The 16,730-nt window shown below is 36.7% G+C and overlaps 1 protein-coding gene across 7 annotated transcripts in view; it reads left to right on the plus strand.

The window, feature by feature from the left end:
- The window catches only part of FNDC3A (fibronectin type III domain containing 3A), a 178,205-nt gene that overhangs the window by 134,212 nt on the left and 27,263 nt on the right, over positions 1-16,730 (plus strand). For all 7 annotated transcript variants that reach the window (XM_032874034.1, XM_032874032.1, XM_032874035.1 and 4 more), the window contains 5 exons: positions 1,206-1,344; positions 11,043-11,096; positions 14,295-14,419; positions 14,793-14,967; positions 16,447-16,533. In XM_032874034.1, the coding sequence (XP_032729925.1) occupies positions 1,206-1,344; positions 11,043-11,096; positions 14,295-14,419; positions 14,793-14,967; positions 16,447-16,533 (580 nt within the window). The remainder of the gene's footprint in view (positions 1-1,205; positions 1,345-11,042; positions 11,097-14,294; positions 14,420-14,792; positions 14,968-16,446; positions 16,534-16,730) is intronic.

A 16,730-nucleotide genomic window follows, 5' to 3' on the forward strand; every position in this document is an offset into this window, starting at 1 on the left:
AATTATTAATTTTGGATTAAAATTGTGAATTTGTAGACTTTGGTTTTTTCTTTTGGTACAGTTATTAACACATTTCCCAAAAAAAACCAAAAACATTTAACTGAAATGTTATGTTGAACAGTTAGTTATCCTGTTTGTAGGACCTTGGGATTGGAATGAATATACAGATAATAAGTATAATATGTCTGCATATTATATGCACATGGAAAACTCCCCGCTTTTGAAATTTTTGCAGAACAGAAGCATTAATAATTGTTGATTTGTACTTAATGTATTTTTACTACATCATGTTTTAGAAAGAGTTTGGGATATTAAAATTTTCACAGTACTTAGGGGTGCCTGGCTGGCTCAGTCAGTGGAGCATGCAACTCTTGATCTTGGGGTTGTGAGTTCAAGCCCCACATTGGGTATAGAGATTACTTAAAAAAAAATTCTTAGAAAATTCACAACATTTAACTGAGAGGTAACTTAAATACTGTTTTATTCTGCATAGTTCTGTTACAATTTACCAACATTTTACATACTAAAGCCTCCCCAGCTAGGACTCATTAATCTATATTTGGTTAGTCACCCCATTTGTGGTTGGGATTATTCCTATTAAACTATTAAATTAAGTCTTTAATTATACTTTCTGTGGATAAAGCCAAAGTATTTCCAACTTAGCACTTTCAAACTGTAGGCTGCAACCATTATTAAATCATGAAATTTGGGGGTTATAGTCAGCATTTTTAATTAAATAATCAAATAAAATAGAAGGTATCTGTATATCCCTTAGGGATAGTTGCAGGATACTTTTCTTTCTTGTGTGTGTGTATGAGCAAGTACATATCATATAGTTGTGATATGTTGTCACAACTTAAGATGTATTTCTTACTTTGTGTTAGTCAAGAAATAGGATGAAGCCTCTGGTCTACCCTGTATTTCTTTTTTAAAGAGCCATCTTTTACTTTGACACGCATTTTTTTTTTTCTTTTAAAGACTTTATTTTTAAGTAATCCCTACACCCAACGTGGGGCTTGAAACCCCAGCCTGGAGATCAAGAGTCATATATTTTACCAGCTGAGCTAGCCAGGTGCCCTCCCTTGTTTTCTTGATAGAACATTTGGAAGACACCTTACTGATTTGCAAGTACTTAAAGTTGATGCCTATTGAAGCTAGGATACAATTATTCTACTGTTCAAAACTATTTCTTTTTATTGCCATAGAGTCCAGGCAGAATACAATTCTATGAAGGGAACTCCTTCAGAAGCTGAAAGCTTTACCACCTTAAGCTGTGAACCTGACATACCTAATCCACCCAGGATAGCCAATCGGACCAAAAATTCACTCACTTTGCAATGGAAGGTAAGAATATTCTTTAGAGTACTTTCCAACTGGACATTTACTCCTTCCTCCCTCCTCCCCAACTTCAGTTGTTCTTGTCTAGAGACAAAAAAGTACTTTAAGGTAACTTGTTCTTCTTCTTTACATATACTAAATCTTAAAATAATACTCTTAATGATTTTTTCTTACTGTGTATAAATACAGCGGAAAAGACTGTTATATAATTAGTAGTCCTTACAATACTGGACATGGGATGGCATTGAGAGTCTCAGCAGTGCTTCTGAAGTTCATTACAATGCCTTTATATCCTAAATTTTATCATAAAATGAAGTTCATAGTAACTAGACTCATAGTTTTAAAAATATAGGGGGAGGGGCGCCTGGGTGGCTCAGTGGGTTAAGCCTCTGCCTTCGGCTCAGGTCATGATCTCAGTGTCCTGGGATCGAGCCCCTCTCTCTCTGCCTGCCTTTCTGTCTACTTGTGATCTTTGTCTGCCAAATAAATAAATAAAATCTTTAAAAAATTAAGAAAAAAATAAAAATATAGGGGGAGAGGAGTCAAGATGGCAGAAGAATAGCAGGCTGAGATGACATCAGGTTGCAGGAATTCAGTTATATAGTTATCAAACCATTCCGAACACCTACAAATCGAACAGGAGATCGAAGAGAAGAGCAGCAATTCTAGAAACAGAAAATCAACCACTTTCTGAAAGGAAAGACATGCGGAGAAGTGAATCCGAACCGACTAGAAGATAGACCACGAGGGGAGGGGCTGGCTTCCAGCAAGCAGTGCAGCAGTGGAGCACAAAATCAGAGCTTTTAAAAGTGCTCCACTGAGGGACATCACTCCAGAGGCTAAATGGGTCTGGAGCCCTCACGGGGACAGCGTGGTCTCAGGTCCCATGGGTCACAGAAGGATCAGGGTGTCTGAGTGTAGCAGAGCTCACAGGTATTAGAGCGGGGAAGCCGGCTACAGAGATGGAGCCGAGGAGTGAGCTCTCTACCTTAAACTATGATCTGTGGCACAGTCAGGCCACTGCTCTTTAAGTAGAGACCCCACAAGTGGCAGATCCAGGGAGAACCCCCCAGAAGAGCAGAGCAGCAGGAATCTGCTGGGTTTGGAGACTCCAAACAGGGCCTTGAGCCAGAGACAGAAACGCTCAATCACAGGCCAGGTGAGCTCGGAGCGCGGCCAGAGACCAGGGAGACAGGAGTGATTGAGCACTTTTCTCCAAGAGCTCACTGAGGAGTGGGGCCCCAAGCTCTCAGCTCCTCCATGCTCAAGATTGGGAGGTCGCCATTTTCATTCCCATCCTCCAGAGCTCAATGGAAACTGGAAACCGTTCAGGGAACAAATGCTCCTGAGAGCAAACCAGAGCAGATTACTTAGTCCGGCCTCTGGCAGGGGCGGTGCAATTCCGCCTCGGGAAGACACTTGAGAATCACTACAACAGGCCCCTCCCCCAGAAGATCCGCTTGAACATCCTTCCCAGACCAAGCTCACTGATAAGAACAGCGGAATTCCAGAGGAGGGGAAAGCAAAGCATGGAATTCATGGCTTTCTCCCTGTGATTCTTTAGTCTTGCATAGTTAATTAAATTTTTTAAATTTTATTTTTTTTCTTATCCTAATTTGTTTAACTTTTACTCTTTCCTCTTTTAACATTTTTTAACCAGTTTATCTTAACAATACCTTTCTTTAAAGAAAATCTTCTGGAACCTTTATTATTATAGTCATATTTTATCCTTCATTGTATCTAACTTTATTTTTTGTATACATACAGGGTTTTTTCTTCTAAAAAATTTTGCGATACAACTTCTAATAAATCAAAATATACCCTGAATCTAGCACAGGGCTTTGTTCTAGTCTCCAGCTTGAGCAGATTCTCTCTACCTTCTTTTTCTTTCTTTCCCCAACCAACTTACCTTATTAACTCATTTTGTAGAATTTTTATTAAATTTTCATCTTTACAGTCATATTCCATCCCTTCATCGTGTTTACCCTCATTTTTGTGTGTGTCTATATATATAAAGATTTTGGGAGGTAGTTTCATCTAAGAGACCAAAATACACCCAAAATCAAGTGGGTGGCTCTGTTCTATTCACCAGTCTAATATATATATATATATATTTTTTTTTTTTTAAATTTTTTTAACTTCTTTTTACCCACTTTCTTCTCCCCATGATTTGGCGTCTCTTTTGATTTGGTTAACACACATTTTTCTGGGATCTTTGTGACCGTTTTAGTATTTTATTCTCTCGTTCATACATTCTTATCTGGATAAAATGGCAAGGTGGAAAAACTCACCACAAAAAAAAGAACATGAGACAGTACCAAAGGCTAGGGAACTAATCAATACAGACACTGGTAATATGTCAGATCTAGAGTTCAGAATGACAGTTCTCAAGGTGCTAGCTGGGCTCAAAAAAGTCATGGAAGATATTAGAAAAACCCTGTCTGGAGAAATAAAAACCCTTTCTGGAGAAATAAAAAAACTAAAATCTAACCAAGCTGGAATTAAAAAAGCCATTAATGAGGTGCAATCAAAAATGGAGGCTCTTAATGCTAGGATAAATGAGGCAGAAGAGGGAATTAGTGATATAGAAGACCAAATGACAGAGAATAAAGAAGCTGAGCAGAAGAGAGACAACTACTGGACCACGAGGGGAAAAATCGAGAGATAAGTGATACCATAAGACGAAACAATACTAGAATAATTGGGATTCCAGAAGAAGAAAGAGGGAGGCAGAAGGTATATTGGAGTGAATTATAGTAGGGGATTTCCGTAATTATGGCAAAGGGAAGAAGCATCAAAATCCAGGAGGCACAGAGAACTCCCCTCAAAAATCAGTAAGAATAGGTCCACACCCCGTCATCTAAAAGTAAAACTTGCAAGTCTTAGTGACAAGGAGAAAATCCTGAAAGCAGCCCGGGACAAGAAGTCTGTAACATACAATGGTAAAAATACTAGATTGGCAGCAGACTTATCCACAGAGACCTGCCAGGCCAGAAAGAACTGGCATGATATATTCAGAGCACTAAATGAGAAAAACATGCAGTCAAGAATACTATATCCAGTGAGGCTAGCATTGAAAATAGAAGGAGAGATAAAAAGCTTCCAGAACAAACAAAAACTAAAAGAATTTGTAAACACCAAATCAGGTCTATAGGAAATATTGAAACGGGTCCTCTAAGCAAAGAGAGAGCCTAAAAGTAGTAGACCAGAAAGGAACAGAGATGATATGTAGTAACAGTCACCTTACAGGCAATACAATGGCACTAAATTCATATCTCTCAATAGTTACCCTGAATGTAAATGGGCTAAATGTCCCAGTCAAAAGACACAGGGTATCAGAATGGATAAAAAAAAAAAAAAAAAAATCAATATGCTGTCTACAAGAAACTCATTTTAGACCCAAAGACACCTCCAGATTTAAAGTGAGGGGGTGGAAAACAATTTACCATGCTAATGGACACCAAAAGAAAGCTGGGGTGGTAATCCTTATATCAGATAAATTAGATTTTAAGCCAAAGACTATAATAAGAGATGAGGAAGGATACTACATCATACTTAAAGGGTCTGTCCAACAAGATCTAACAATTTTAAATATCTGTGCCCCTAACATTGGAGGAGCCAACTATATAAACCTATTAATAACAAAATCAAAGAAGCGTATTGACAATAATACAATAAGAGTAGGGGACTTTAGCACCCCTGTCACTGATCATCCAAGCAAAAGATCAACAAGGAAATAAGGGCCTTAAATGACACACTGGACCAGATGGACACCACAGATATATTCAGAACATTCTATCCCAAAGCAACAGAATACACATTCTTCTGTAGTGCACATGGAACATTCTCCAGAATGTTCTCCTATTCTCCTGAAACTCTTCCAAAAATAGAAATGGAAGGAAAACTTCCAAACTCATTTAATGAGGCCAGCATTACCTTGATCCCAAAACCAAAGACCCCATCAAAAAAGAGAACTACAGACCAGTATCCTTGATGAGCACAGATGCAAAAATTCTCACCAAAATACTAGCCAGTCGGATCCAACAGTACATTAAAAGGATTATTTACCATGACCAAGTGGGATTTATCCCTGGGCTGCAAGGTTGGTTCAACATCTGCAAATGAATCAACGTGGTACAATACATTAATAAAAGAAAGAGTAAGAACCATATGATACTCTCAATAGATGCTGAAAAAGCATTTGACAAAGTACAGCATCCTTTCTTGATCAAAACTCTTCAAAGTGTAGGGATAGAGGGTACATACCTCAATATCATCAGAGCCATCTGTGAAAAACCCACAGCAAATATCATTTTCAGTGGAGAAAAACTGAGAGCTTTTCCGCTAAGGTCAGGAACACGGTAGGGATGTCCATTATCACCACTGCTATTGAACATAGTACTAGAAGTCCTAGCCTCAGCAATCAGACAACAAAAAGAAATTAAAGGCATCCAAATAAGCAAAGAAGAAGCCAAACTATCACTCTGCAGATGATATGATACTTTACATGGAAAATGCAAAAGACTCCACTCCAAATCTGCTAGAACTTGTACAGGAATTCAGTAAAGTGTCAGGATATAAAATCCATGCACAGAAATCCATTGCGTTTCTGTACACCAACAACAAGACAGAAGAAAGAGAATTAAAGAGTCCCATTTACAGTTGTACCCAAAACCATAAGATACCTAGGAATAAACCCAGCCAAAGAGGCTAAGAATCTGTACTCAGAAAACTATAAAGTACTCATGAAAGAAATTGAGGACAACACAAAGAAATGGGAAAATGTTCCATGCTCATGGATTGGAAGAACAAATCTTGTGAAAATGTCTATGCTACCTAAAGCAATCTACACATTTAATGCAATCCCTACAGAATCCCATCCATTTTTTTTTTTTTCAAAGAAATGGAACAAATAATCCTAAAATGTATATGGAAGCAGAAAAGACCTCGAATAGCCAGAGGAATATTGAAAAAGAAAGCCAAAGTTGGTGGCATCACAATTCCAGACTTCAGGCTCTGTTACAAAGCTGTCATCATCAAGACAGTATGGTACTGGCACAAAAACAGACACATAGATTAGTGGAATAGAATAGAGAGCCCAGAAATAAACCCTCAACTCTACGGTCAACTAATCTTTGACAAAGCAGGAAAGAATGTCCATGGAAAAAAGACAGTCTCTTCAGCAAGTGGTGTTGGGAAAATTGGACAGCCACATGCAGAAAAATGAAACTGGATCATTCCCTTACATCACACACAAAAATAGACTCCAAATGCATCCATGCATTTCTCCATGTGAGAAAGGAATCCATCAAAATCCTGAGGAGAACACAGACAGCAACCTCTTCAACCTCAGCTGCAGCAACTTCTTCCTAGAAGCATCGCCAAAGGCAAGGGAAGCAAGGGCAAAAATGAACTATTGGGACTAGTATCCAAAATCTATAAAGAACTTATCAAACTCAACACCCAAAGAACAAATAATCCAATCAAGGAATGGTCAGAGGGCATAAACAGACATTTCTGCAAAAAAGACATCTAGATGGCCAACAGACACATGAAAAAGTGCTCTATACCACTTGGCATCAGGGAAATACAAATCAAAACCACAATGAGATACCACCTCACACAAGTCAGAATGGCTAAAATGAACAAGTCAGGGAATGACAGATGCTGGCAAGGAGGCGGAGAAAGAAGAACCCTCCTGCACTATTGGTGGGAATGGAAGCTGGTGCAACCACTCTGGAAAACAGTATGGAGGTTCCTCAAAAAGTTGAAAATAGAGCTACCCTATGACCCAGCAATTGCACTACTGGGTATTTACCCTAAAGATACAAATGTAGTGATCCAAAGGGGCACATGCACCCGTATGTTTATAGCAATTTATATGTCCACAATAGCCAAACTATGGAGAGAACCTAGATGTCCATCAACAGATGAATGGATAAAGAAGAGGTGGTATATATATACAATGGAGTACTATGCAGCCATCAAAAGAAATGAAATCTTGCCATTTGCGATGACATGGATGGAACTAGAGGGTATTATGCTGAGTGAAATAAGTCAATCAGAGAAAGACAATTATCATATGATCTCCCTGATATGAAGAATTTGAGAGGCAACATGGGGGATTTGGAGGGTAAGGAAAAAAGGAAACAGGATGGGATCAGGACAAACCATAAGAGACTCTTAATCTCACAAAACAAACTGAGGGTTGCTTGGGGGAGGTGGGTAGGGAGAGGGTGGTTGGGTTATGGACATTGGGGAGGGTATGTGCTATGGTGAATGTTGTGAAGTATGTAAACCTGGCGATTTACAGACCTGTACCCTAGGGCTAATAATACATTATATGTTAATTTTTTATATATATATATATATATATATATATATATATATATATAATATTTTAAGGAATATTCCACTAAATACTCTATTTTATAATATAATTTTATAATACTCTATTAAATACTCTCTATTTTAATAGAATAATAGAATAGAATAATAGATTCGCTAATATGTAAATTTTTTGTGCCCAGCTGCACAAGAAGATATGATGAAATGGACAGACACCACAGATAGAATCGATAATTCACATAGCACAGACAGCATTGTCATTGGGAGACATGAATTACTGAAATGATATATGGTCTTGGTAAATTTCTGAACAAATGAAATATAGCCTTTCTCAGATTGCAGAGTAGTTACATTTGGGGAAAATCCAGTAACTTAAAACTATAGAAAAAATACCTTGTAAAATGGAATTAGGTTCTAGGCTCTGATAATTTTAAACATATATTTCACCTACATGGATGTCCAAGAGGACATTCAAAAGTTCTAGAGAAAGAGAAAAATTCTTCATTGTATTGATTTTCCCACACTGTGCAGAATTGATAGCATCCTTGATCCCCACTTGTAAAAAGCAGCCTTTACTCCCCGTGCCATTATTGTGATGGTCAGAAACACCCCCAACAAAATTTCTAAACATGCCCTAGAAGGGAGTACCACCCCTCCTAGCAACTGTTGATTTATATTAAGAAAATAACTACTAGTCTTGATTTAATTATCTACTTTTACCCCAAGAGCAAAACTCAGGGCTAGCTTTCTTTCTGAAAACTTGTTTGGGGCTTATTAGTCCCCTGTTAGATGCTTTATGCAGTTAAAAAGTACTGTTAGCACATGTAAATCAGACAAGTATGTACATACATACATTTTTGTTTGTGATAAATATGACTAATTTTATTTCATGTCACTTAGAGTAGCATTTTATTGGTAGGGCAGTTAGGGTAGCAGCCTGGTGCCTTTCATGTAGGTTCAGACTTCAGTAGGGTACTGCTATTTATTCTGAAGATAAAATAACATTGAATTTTGAAATTTGTCTTTAACAGTAGCCTAGCAAGTCTGCATAAGAATAAAAAGTGCCCTTATGCCCTAGGTCTCTTAGTTGCCTACTCAGGTTACCCAGGCTTATACTCTTCAAGAAATAGACCTGTATGTGCATAGTAATAGCATGATTGGGGAAGGAGAGAATCATTTGTACTGGTACTGGGGATAGTATTGTATACCTGGAGTTGTTGGGAGGATTATCAGATAATACCTATATAGCCCATAGCACAGTGCCTAGAACATAATAAACATAATACCTATTGTTGCTATGTAATGTTAAAATTGAAGAAAACTGGCTTAGTGTAGTTTATGACTTAAGTATCAGATCTTTTGACTCTGTTGCCTCATATAATCTGAAAATATTATCTGGGGGTTAACATGGCATCAGAATCATGGCATGGGTGGCACGTGAGGTAGCAGCTTGAGAGAAGTATTGAATCAGCTGACATTGTTTAGAGTTGCCAGTGCATGGTGATGATAAAAAGCTAACTGAACTTGGTCTTCTACTCTCTTATAATTACTAATACCTACCAGACCTCCTGTTGCTCAGCTTCTAGAATATTGCTGGGTAGGAACACTGGTTTTGTGTCTGAGTAAATTCAGCTCTGTTTTCTTAATGACTGAGTGATCTGGAGCAACTTATTTGGGTTCTTTAAAGCCTCCATTTCCTCTTTTGTATAGTTTGGATAATAATACTACAAAGAGTTGGTTTGAGGATTAAATGAGATAAGGTAAAAACATTTTAATAACACTTTACACCTAATAGTTTCCCCTCTAACTTGGAGAAATGGTCACAGGTTGTTGAAGGTGTCACCATAGCCATGCTTCTTCAGGGAGTTGAAGAGAATCCATTTCCTTGACTTGGAAAGCCTCACAAAATAAAGTAGAAAAAATTAAGGAAAATAAATGTGCAACCTTAGCAGCTAGACTAGAGCAATCTGGAGACATTAATCATGGGGAAATATATTTTTATACCACACACTTCTTGCTGAGATTTGCAATCTTCTCTCCCTTGGGATTTTCTTCCTTTGCTCTGTAAGAGTTGAATTTCCCAAGGTTTCTTTTTCTGCCCCATCCATACTGTAGTTACTTTGAACTGCCACACCTGTAACTTAACATAGCAAATTCCAGTCATGTTCACCACTTAAAAATTATAATTTAAAAAAATTTTTAAACACAAGATCTGTGTTAATGGCCAACAAATAATTTGGACCTCCATGTTATAAAAAGTTCTTTATTAAAAAGTTGACCACTCTTAATTGCTCTTAACATGGTTCGCAATGGGGGCGCCTGGGTGGCTCAGTCAGTTAAACATCTGCCTTCACTTAAGGCAGACCTGCCATCTCAGGCCATGATCCTGGAGTCCAGGGACTGAGACCCACATCAGGATCCCTGCTCAGTGGGGAGTCTGCTTCCGCCTCTCTCTGCCTTTCTTCCCCACTCATGCTCACTCACTCTCTGTCACCCCTCTCTCAAATAAATAAATAAAAGCTTTTTAAAAATATATGGTTGGCAATATTACATAAAAACCAAATAGAGTCCAGAGAATTATAGGAATTCTCTGGAGAACAATTTTAAAAGTTAAGATTATTTAATTTTGATAAAAGGAGTCTTAGAGTCAGTTGTCTTCAAATGGATGAAGCTATTATAAGGAGAGTAGTGATCCATTGTTCTGCATCTAAAGTGAGAATAAAGAAGCAAGTTGAAATGGTAGAAAATTCAAGTAGAAATAAGGTTGAAATTCTTGCGTACTAGAGTGATTAAATACTAGAATAAAATGTTAAGGGAGACAAATTTTCACCACTGGAGATTAATAGATTGTTGAATGAGCAATATTAGGTAATGGGCACATGGTATCTAGAAGCAAAGATCCAGACAGTGTGACCTCTTGAAGTTCTTCTAAGCTCCCTGATTCTTTCCTTCTCTGGTGTATCACACAGTATTACTTATAGATTGTAAAGTGAGTTTTAATGAAAATGACAGGGTCAATCCTAGGAACTTAAAGCTGATAAAACCTTCTGACAAAAGGCAAAGTGATTTTTTTAAATGGATTAAAAAGTTAAGATGGTTCTTGCTACAGGAAGTTGTTCAGTGTTCAGAAAAACTTGAATAGACTCTGCTTTGTTTTCTTACCTTGCAGTTAAAGGGATTGTGGGGTTATATAATACATATATATCTGTATTCCTTGTGCAATTTTTCCAGAGTTAAGCCACAGAGAACATCTACAACACAATAGATTCCTCAGATTAGATTCTCACAGTAACTTTTACAAACGTTCTAATAATTTGTGCTTTTTTTTTTTTTTTTTTTTTTGGTATTTCTTTTAGGCTCCTAGTGACAATGGTTCTAAAATCCAAAGCTTTATTTTAGAATGGGATGAGGTAAGTAAATTGGATCTTTTAAATTAGGGGAATTTATGTGTATATATCCTCAAGCAGAAATAATTTGTTTTAATAGTTTTTTCCTCTTTAAAAACATTATGAATGCTTTTGGTGTGGTGCATGAGTGAATTAATGATGTTTCTAGAAAACATTACTGACTGGACCTCCCTATTTGTTTTGTTTTATTTTTTGTTTTTGACTTAAACCCCTCAAAGTTCTCACTTGGGTAATTACCTTGATGAAGGAAATTTTTTTTTCACATCAGCCTTAAAAGCAAATATAATTTTTTACTATGGCTACTTTAACACATTGCTACAAACCTGATAGTTCAAAACAACACACACTCATTCTCCTATATTTCTGGAAGGCAGAAATCCAGTATGACTCTCACTGGGCCAAAATCAAGATGTCGCTATAGCCATGCTTCTTCTAGGGACTCTAGAGAAGAATCCATTCTCCTAACTTTTCCAGCTTCTGGAGGCTCTCTTTATTACTTTGTCATTACCATGAACCCATGGCCTCATCAGATAGCCTTTTCTGCCCCTCCTGCCATTATCACATGGCCTTTTTCCTCTTCTGTCTTCACATCTTTTTCGCTCTAAAAAGGACATTTGTAATTCCATTTAAGGTCCACCTGGATAATACAGGATAATCTCTCCATCTCAAGAGCTTTAACTTAATAACATCTGTACAGTCCCTGAATAGAGTAACATTCACAGGTTCCACGCTTTAGGACTTGGATATCTTTGTGGGCCATTATTCAGCCTACCACAGCAAGCACACTGAGTTCTGTTATGTAGTACTTCGTTTTATTATCATTTATTACGTTCTCTCTTTTCCTACTGCTTATACCACAGCTAAGAGGAGTGGCCAGAGGGTATAGAAGAAATTCCATTGATAATTTGGGAATTCAGCAGTATGTAGGCATACCTTGAAGATATTGCAGGTTTGGTTCCAGCCAACCACAATAAAGCAAATATCTCAAAGCAAGCCGCATGAATTTTTTTGGTTTCCCAATGCATATAAAAGTTATATACCACACAATATTTGTAGTCTGTTAAAGGTACAATGGCATTATCTTTTTTAAAAAAAAGTACATACCTTATTTTAAAAATACTTTGTTGTCACTGAAAAAATTAAATTAAATTTAAAAAAATACTTCGTTGCTAAAAATGCTAACCATCATCTGAACTTCCAATGAGTCATAATCTTTTTGCTAGTGGAGGGTGTTACCTCGATGTTGATGGCTGCAGGCTGATGAGGGTGTAGTGCTTGCTGAAAGTTGGGGTGCCTTCAGTAACTTCTTGAAAAAATAAGAACGGGGAAGTTTGCTCCATCAGTTGACTCTTCCTTTCATGAACCATTTCTCTGTAACATGCGATGCTGTTTGATAACATTTTACCAACACTAAAACTTCTTTCACAACCAGAGTCAGTCCCCCAAAACCCTGCTGCTACTCTGTCAACTAAGTTTATGTAAAATTCTAAATCCTCTGTTGTCATTTCAACAGTCTTCACAGCATCTTCACCAGGAGTAGATTCCCTCTCAAGAAACCACTTTCTTTGTTCATCCTTAAGAAGCAACTCTTCATCCACTTAAGTTTTCTCATGAGATTGCAGCAATTCAGTCACATCTTCAGGCTTCACTTCTAATTCTAGTTCTCTTGCTGTTTCCACCACATCTGCTGTTATTTCCTCTGTTGAAGTCTTGGAACCCACAAAATCATTCATGAGGGTTGGAATCCGCTTCTGCCGAACTCCTGTTAATGTTAATATGTTGGCCTCTTCCATGAATCACCATAACAAATACAATAACATAAAAAAAATTTGAAATATTACAAGAACTACCAAAACATGACACAGAGTCGCAAAGTTAGCAAATGCTGTTGAAGAAATGGCACCAGTAGAACTGTTTGATGCAGGGTTGCACAAACCAGACTTTGTAAAAAACACTATCAACAAAGCACAGTAAAATGAAGTGCAATAAAACAAGGTATGCCTATATTAAAAGAGTAATGAGGCACAAACAAGTAGGCTTTATGCCAGAAGTTTTAAGAGAATTTAGAATTAGGAAATCTATCATAGTAATTTAGAAGAAAAAAAAATATGTTGATAAATTATGAAAAGATATTTGATAATATTTAGCACTCAATTAAAACTAAATTAGGAAAGGAAGATAATTCCTTATCTGATAGTTATTTTTGTATTAAGTGAAGTACCATCACTAAACAATAAAAGCATTTCTAGTCAAGGCTGAAACAGTCAAAGTTGTCAGTCATTCCCACCTTTACTTAACGTTAATGAAGTATGTTTTGGAACATACAGGTACAGCCAAATAATGGTTGGGCTGGGGGGCAAAATCATTATTATTTAGAGATGATACAACTTTCTGTTTAGACAACTCAATAGAATCAACTGTAAACACCATTAAAACAGGAAAGTGTAGTAAAGCAGCCAGATAGAGATTGAAGGTTTTCTTTGAAGAAGTCACCTTAAAACCACCGTTTACCTCTACCAACACAGTAGAGAAGAGTGGATGGAGAATAAGAAACGTGTCTATTTTATGTAGCATCCTAAACTTCTAACATTCTTTAGTTGTCCTGAGCTGCAGACTTTTCTCTCTCCCATTCTCTTTGCCTATAATCGGGTTTTTCTCTCTGTTTATATTCTGTTACTGTTAAACCTAGGCAGTTGTGTTTCTAGAATCTTTATTTTATAGAATGTTAGGCAGCTGTTAAGGTGGACGTTTGGAAATCACTTAGGGACCTTAAAACTGTGTAGAACTTTTCATAGATTGAGAACACTGCTATGTTGTGTATGTCAAAGTTGTGTATGTCAAAGATCACCCTATTTCTGCTACTACCAGTCCCCCCATAGAGATTGTGGGGTCCACACATGGAAAGAATTTCTTTTACTAAACCCAGACATTTAGCATCAGTTAAAACAGGGTACTTAGTTCAAGAAGGTAGATACAGAGATACCTACTTTCTAGTTTGTAAATTCTGCATTTAATGAACAGTAAGTACCATTTAAAAGATGTAGGTTATCTCTACTTTCTCTTGAGATCCATGATTCATGTAACAAAATGACTTTTAATGTATCCCAGCTCATATGTCATTATTCATCAAGCAGGAATTTTGTGGATTTATCTTTTTATAGTAATGTACATGATATATAATAATCAGCCAATTTTTTTTAGGGAAAAGGAAATGGAGAATTTTGTCAGTGTTATATGGGCTTACAGAAGCAATTTAAAATTACTAAACTGTCACCAGCAATGGGTTGTAAATTTAGACTGTCAGCCAAAAATGAGTATGGCACAAGGTAAGATACATTTTAATGCAAATATATTATTTAGTCAACTTCACTTAATATAAATTATGCAGAATCCAAATTATCCACTAAAAATTCTGCTTTAGTTTATGTTGGTATAGTAAAGATATTAACTATCATAGCAAAAGCTATAAGAGAAGATGTTAGTTACATAAACTACAGTTTTAAAAGTGTATTAGTAAATACACTTTTAGGTTCTGATCTGGTAACCATGAAAATATTATCAACTCCAAGACACATTATTTGGATTATAATTAGTTATCAAAAATTGTCACTTTCAGAAAATGTCATTTATCAAATTGAATTCTTTAGCTATAAAAACAGCTCTTTTTCATTCATTCTTAAAAACGATTTGTTTCAACAGTGGTTTTAGTGAAGAAGTCTTATATTACACTTCAGGCTGTGCCCCTTCCATGCCAGCAAGTCCTGTATTAACTAAGGCTGGTGTTACTTGGTTATCCTTACAATGGAGTAAGCCCTCAGGAACACCATCAGATGAAGGAATTTCTTACATTTTAGAGATGGAGGAAGAAACTTCAGTAAGTATAAATATGTATTTTAAGTAGTGTTTAAAACCTATTTCAGGTAACATCAATCCTTATAAGTAAATAGTGCCACAGTAGTTAGATCCTTTCCCAGATCCTTGAGTCCTTGGTGTTGGTTATTATTTAGGAGGAATTGGGAATGAGGAAGAACTCAGTCTTGTCTTTTCCTGATGTGTGGGAGGGAGTTTTTTTTATGTTTGTTTGTGTATATTTGTGCCTAGGAACAGCATAGACTGCATTTTTAAATATATATGTTTTAGGGAAAATAAAGAGGGGGAAGATCACCACAGCCTTTCAGCCTAAGCAGCTTTAAAAAATAAGGAAATAATATGTCCACCTTTTCCAGCTGTGTTCATACACTGCTTTCCCAAGCACCACAGAAGATATGAAGAGCATCACATGACATTATATAGTGCCACCAGAATCAGGTTTCCAGTGGCTTGTCTTCTATGAGCTAAAATGTAGCTTAACATGAGTTAAGGTGTCTTCTATTAGTTCTACATAATTTCATAGCTTTTCAGAGCTACTTTAAAGCAATTTGAGTGAAAAATACATTGGTCCACTCCCAGCTATATACCCAAGAGAACTTGAAAACACATGTTTATACAGAAATTTGTATGTGAGTGTTCATAGCATTATTCATAATACCCAAAAAGTGGAAACAACCCAGATGTCCATTAATTGTTGTATGGATAAACAAAGTGTAATATATCCATACAATGGAGTATCATTGAACCATATAAAGGAACGGAATTAGTCATGACATGAATGAACATGAATATACAGAAAGTATATTAGTTTATTAGAAAGTATATTAGTCGATGAGAAAAGAGGGGAAGTGACTGCTAACCCAAAAGCAAAGTACAGGCTTCATTGTAGAATTAGGATTCAATGATAATTGTATAGTGAATACACTATAAATGATTGAATTCCATACTTGAAGTGGGAATTTTATAGTATGTGAATTATATATCAACTTTTAAAAATAACAATGGGAAAGTAGTGAGGCATTGTCCCTGGAGCTATAAATAGCAATCCAATACCTAAGTGACATGCCTTCCTGCCAGCACAGCCAACCATTTATCTATTTACTTAAACACAGGGCAAGTTAAGTATGTCAAATGGTTATAACTCTGTTTAGCTCTTAGAACATCTGTGTAGGAAAGTCTGTTAGTTTTAGAGATACGCTTACTGATGGTGATGTTACCATTGACTGACTTTACCTTCAACACAAAGATCTTCTCTTGGTTACTATATTTATGGAGGAGTTCTCCATCCCCCTACAAACATTCATTAGCATTTCTGGATCTGTCCATTCAAGATAGAAGTATCAAGGTGAGTATTACACTTAAGAGAGCATTAATCACCTTTTACACAGTAGAAGATGAAGAAGACCTGGGTCTTTTTACATGTTTGTTATTCCCCATATTTCTGCTGTTAGACATCTAAGAAAGGCTTATTTTCACTTTCTAGGGATATGGTTTTAAGCCTAAATATGATGGAGAAGATCTTGCTTACACAGTAAAGAATCTCAGACGTAGTACAAAGTATAAATTTAAGGTAAGCTTTGAAAGCCCATATAAAATTTGTCGTTCTTGTTGTTCCTGTTGGCTTAAAGCTAAGTATACACCTCACTCCTTGGTTTTAAATCTAAAATAGTTTCAGGCTTGGGGAGCCTGGGTGGCTCAGTCAGTTGGGCATCCAAATCTTGATTTTGGCTCAGGTCATGATAACGGGATTGTGAGATCAAGCCCCAC

The sequence above is a fragment of the Lontra canadensis genome, unplaced genomic scaffold (assembly GCF_010015895.1).
Source record: "Lontra canadensis isolate GAN:19392208 unplaced genomic scaffold, GSC_riverotter_1.0 scaffold51, whole genome shotgun sequence".
In the NCBI taxonomy this organism is placed as follows: domain Eukaryota; kingdom Metazoa; phylum Chordata; class Mammalia; order Carnivora; family Mustelidae; genus Lontra; species Lontra canadensis.